We start from the raw sequence: 3845 nt of genomic DNA, 5'->3' as shown, positions 1-3845 counted from the left end.
AAATTCTCAGAAGAATGGGCTCGTAATAATGGGCATCATTGGGAAGCTGTGGAAGAACAACTAAAAGTAGCTAGGGGCTATATAAAAGATGGAAAAGGAATTACTTGCAAAATGTTAGGCACCTGTTCAGAAGCTGCTCATCAGTATAGGAAGAATAACAATAGAAGGGAGCAAGACCTGCAAGAAGAAGTAGAAGGCAGAAAGGAAGCTGAATTAATACTGTCCTTGAAAATCGAGCAGCTGCAAAAAGCTACCGGAAGAAAAGGAGAAATCACAAAAGTTGGAAGAAAAGGTCGAGGTAGTGCTTCTGCGGGCTCCCAATCCCCCTGACATTGTACACTTAGGAAATTAATTGTGTCCCCTGAGGAATGGGATGGTGGTATCTGCAGTGATCCTGATGACTTTGATGAGGGCAACGATGACCCCTTGTTCCCCTCAGATTCCTCTGAATATGAGGCTAGACCCATCATTAAAGCAAAGTATATTTTAATTCCGGTTGGTCCTCGACAACAATTGGTAAAATTTCTAATCGATACGGGAGCACCGATTTCCACACCAACACAACAAGATGCCGAGAAGCTGGGTGTACGACCTGGACGGCAAAGACTTAAAATCACTGGAGTGAACGGAGCAAGTGTTATGTGCCAAGCTGCAAAAGTTTAATTTACGGCTCCTGGGCCAGAAGCGTCTCTCATCTGCTCGCTTTGCAATTAAAGATCACAATGAAAATATCTTAGGTTTTGATGTTTTGAGAAGCCGAACCTGGCGTTGGTTTAGGATGTTGGCGAAAACCCGTACCTGGATTTTCTACCAGTGCTCGCTCACTATATTCACTTTGAGGAAAAGGAAAATCATGGGAATGGAAGTCAGAACATGAAGAGCTCGTCAGAACTCCAAGACAGCAATTAAAAGCGGATCAATCACTAGGACCAGTACACACCCATGATCCTAGTACAGCAGAATGGGGTTTTGCAGAGCATGGTGCTTATTGTAACCTCTTCCAAAGTGGCCCGGACAGACCAAAAAGACCTACTAAATGATGCTGGAAGTGTGGGAACCCTACCGACAGATAAGACAAACCTGAACCTTGCTATTTCAGTTACACGTGGGAACGAGGCATATCCGAAAGATGGGTGGAGGTGGGAGACACTACACCAGAAGGAAATGAAGGGATCTCACAATTACAATAACATTCTTCAAATACTATCACTTCGAGCCACACCAGGGGAAGAAATAACGGTAGGGCACCGTGCAGTCAAGGGATCTACCCACAAAAAGCCTGAAATTTACCCACAGTATGGAGTAGGGGCCCAAAAACAAAGAAAGGGAACAAATGGCAAACTATTGGTGTTGATGCATGTATTCTACGGGAACAACAGGGATTTAACAACCGGATGAAGGCAATACCATTAAGGCCCAAGACATTTGCCTTGATACCAGACAAAATGTTTGTCATTTTGAAATACATCCTGATGAAACCCCTGAAACTGTGCTTATATATGGTGGAAATGGACGTGTTTGCATGAGAACTCCTTGTGATTCTACATTTACAGACACCACCGCTGTGGAGACTTCTAACCACTCAAATATCTGCATTTGTAATTTTGCTAAGATTATGGGACGCTACTTCAACTATTCAGCTCCTGGTACAACCCATCATCGCTACAGTCAAGCTATACACGTCACCAAGATTCACCACCTACCCCCATTGGAATGAATCTTACATTAGTCCGAAAACTGTTACAACAGGATGACCTGAGCCAATTGCTAAACCGGATTCGAAACAACGGACCAAAAACTCTGGCGTGGGCATCTCCACAGCGACCGCCAGGGCTTTGTGATGGGGGCCCTCACCGTGCCCAGAGGCCATTGTGACGGGGGTCCCCGCGGTGCCAGTGGGGGTATTTAAGGCGCGAGAGCCCTGGGGTGCCCACTCCCAGGAGAGCACCTCCCTCAGGAGGCAGCATCTCCCCTGGGTGCCCATGGCAGGTCGGCGGCAGGTAATGCCGAAGATGCCCATGGATGAGGAGGCGAAGGAGCACGCCCAGCCCGCCCACGGGCTGCCGAGCCTGCAGAAGAGGCGCCAGGTGAGGGACGGGGCAGGACGGAGAGGCCGGGGGTGGGACGGGGCCGCACGGAGCTGCCTTGGTGCCGGGGCCGGGCTTGCCGGCACTGTGGGGGCCGCGGTGCCAGGGCAGCCGCCTCCATCCCGCGCCTCCTCCTCCTCCTCCTGCCTGCAGGTGGGCCGCAGGCAGCTACAGGCAGCGCCGCAGGGCAGCCAGAGCCGGGCCTCGTCCCTCCATGGGGACAGGCTGCCACGGCTCCCCTGCCCGGAGAGCTCGCAGACCGCCGGGAGCCGCCGCGCACAGGTAGGGAGCCCGAGGGAGACGGGGCTGAACATCTTCCCGAGCCCAGGAGCTGCCGACGGGCAGGCGGGAGGTGCAGGAGGGGACAGGCGTGCACGGCCCCCGTGGCAAGCTGAGCCCCCCGTGCTGTGCCCGGCAGGCAGCCCGGGCGTGCCGGGAGTGCTCCCGGGAGTCGCCGTGGGCCGCGGGGGGACCAGCCCTCTTCCCAGCCGGCTCTGGGAGCGGGCTGGCAGCCGCCTGCGGGGCCGAGCGCTGCCCTGGGGCTGGCAGGGCAGCCCGGCCGCAGGAGCTCCTCCAGCCGGGGTGCTGGGCCACAGTCACGCCGCCTCTCTCCTCGGCCTCTCTTGCAGACGGACAGCCTGGCGCACAGGGTGGCACTGCCCTGCAGCAGGGTGACGACGCGGGAGGAGACGGCCCGTCTGCCAGCCTTGCCGCCTCTCCCCAGGCAGGCAGCGGCACCCGCGCACGCACCCGCAGCTTGGCCACCAGGAGCTGCCAGAACCTGCGGCAAGCTGGTTTTTGTGCCAGCACCACCCCCCGCATCTTCTGCCAGGGGCAGGGAAAGGACCATCAGCACCGCAGCCAGCGGCCACCGACAGCTTGTGCCGTCTGCTGGGGGCATCCGCGGTGACCAGGGCACAGCCCTGAGGGTGAAAAGATGGACGCCGGCCCCGCACAAGCCTGCAGCCTGTGCTGCAGCTGTGAAGGACACAGCCCGATGCCTCGTGAGTGAGGCCCTGGACAAGGTTTTGACTGGGAGCCGGGGACCCAGCCAGCGGCCGACGGCACAGCGGGACCGGGCACGGGGCACAAGAAGGGATGAGTTCATGGACGGAGCCCCAGGCGTTCAGCTGCCCTGACGACATCGTGCTGCCAGCCCCGACTCGGCCGTGGACGCTTCCTGAGGCCAATAAAAGAGGACGCGTTTCCCCCAGTGCTCGTCTGTGTCTGGTCCATCTCAGCAGAAAGACGGGTGCAGGCAAAGCCCATTACGGCAGGCAGAGCTGCAGAGCCCCTGTGCTCCCTCTTCTCCAGGCCGAGCAGAGCCCACGCCCTCGGCCTCTGCCCGAGCCTCCGGCGCCCCAGCTCCCGACCAGCCGGCGCCTCCATCCTGCCCGTGTCTGCCTGCGCCCCGGCAGCCCCAGCCCGCACCGGGTGCCCAGGCACGGCCTCCCCTGGGCCCAGCGGCGCAGAGGAAGCCCTTCCCCACGGTGCCGCCCGCGCCCTTGCTAGCACAGCCTGGGCTGCGGGACTGCCCTGGCTGCCCGGGCACGCTGCCCACCCCTGCCCACCTTGGCCCCAGGGCCTTTCCCGCAGCCGCTGCTGCTCTCCAGCCAGCCGGCCCCGGCCCCACCTCCTGCGGGGCGTCAGCCCATCCCCGGGCCGCTGCTTGGCGCTCGCCTTTGCTGGACTTCCTGGGGTCCTGAAAGCAGTCACATTGGAATTAGGGCTTCTCCCCTCAACAAGGTTGCAGGATCA

General features: G+C 58.6%; 1 protein-coding gene across 1 annotated transcript; it reads left to right on the top strand.

Moving 5' to 3' along the window:
• The first annotated feature begins 1692 nt into the window (after positions 1-1692).
• Positions 1693-3226, top strand: LOC142079884 (uncharacterized). Its single transcript, XM_075144608.1, has 3 exons — positions 1693-2087; positions 2241-2369; positions 2717-3226. The coding sequence occupies exons 1-3, from the start codon at positions 1983-1985 to the stop codon at positions 3224-3226; spliced, it is 744 nt and encodes a 247-aa protein (XP_075000709.1). The 5' UTR covers positions 1693-1982.
• Positions 3227-3845: the final 619 nt, after the last annotated feature.

The sequence above is a fragment of the Calonectris borealis genome, chromosome 1 (assembly GCF_964195595.1).
Source record: "Calonectris borealis chromosome 1, bCalBor7.hap1.2, whole genome shotgun sequence".
In the NCBI taxonomy this organism is placed as follows: Eukaryota; Metazoa; Chordata; class Aves; order Procellariiformes; family Procellariidae; genus Calonectris; species Calonectris borealis.
This window is presented reverse-complemented; position numbering and strand designations above follow the sequence as displayed.

Coding starts and splice junctions, on each gene's coding strand:
- LOC142079884 (XM_075144608.1), top strand. CDS start 1,983: ATGGCAGGTCGGCGGCAGGTAATGCCGAAGATGCCCATGGATGAGGAG. Junction 2,088..2,240: donor GCCTGCAGAAGAGGCGCCAG/GTGAGGGACGGG, acceptor TCCTGCCTGCAG/GTGGGCCGCAGGCAGCTACA. Junction 2,370..2,716: donor CCGGGAGCCGCCGCGCACAG/GTAGGGAGCCCG, acceptor CCTCTCTTGCAG/ACGGACAGCCTGGCGCACAG.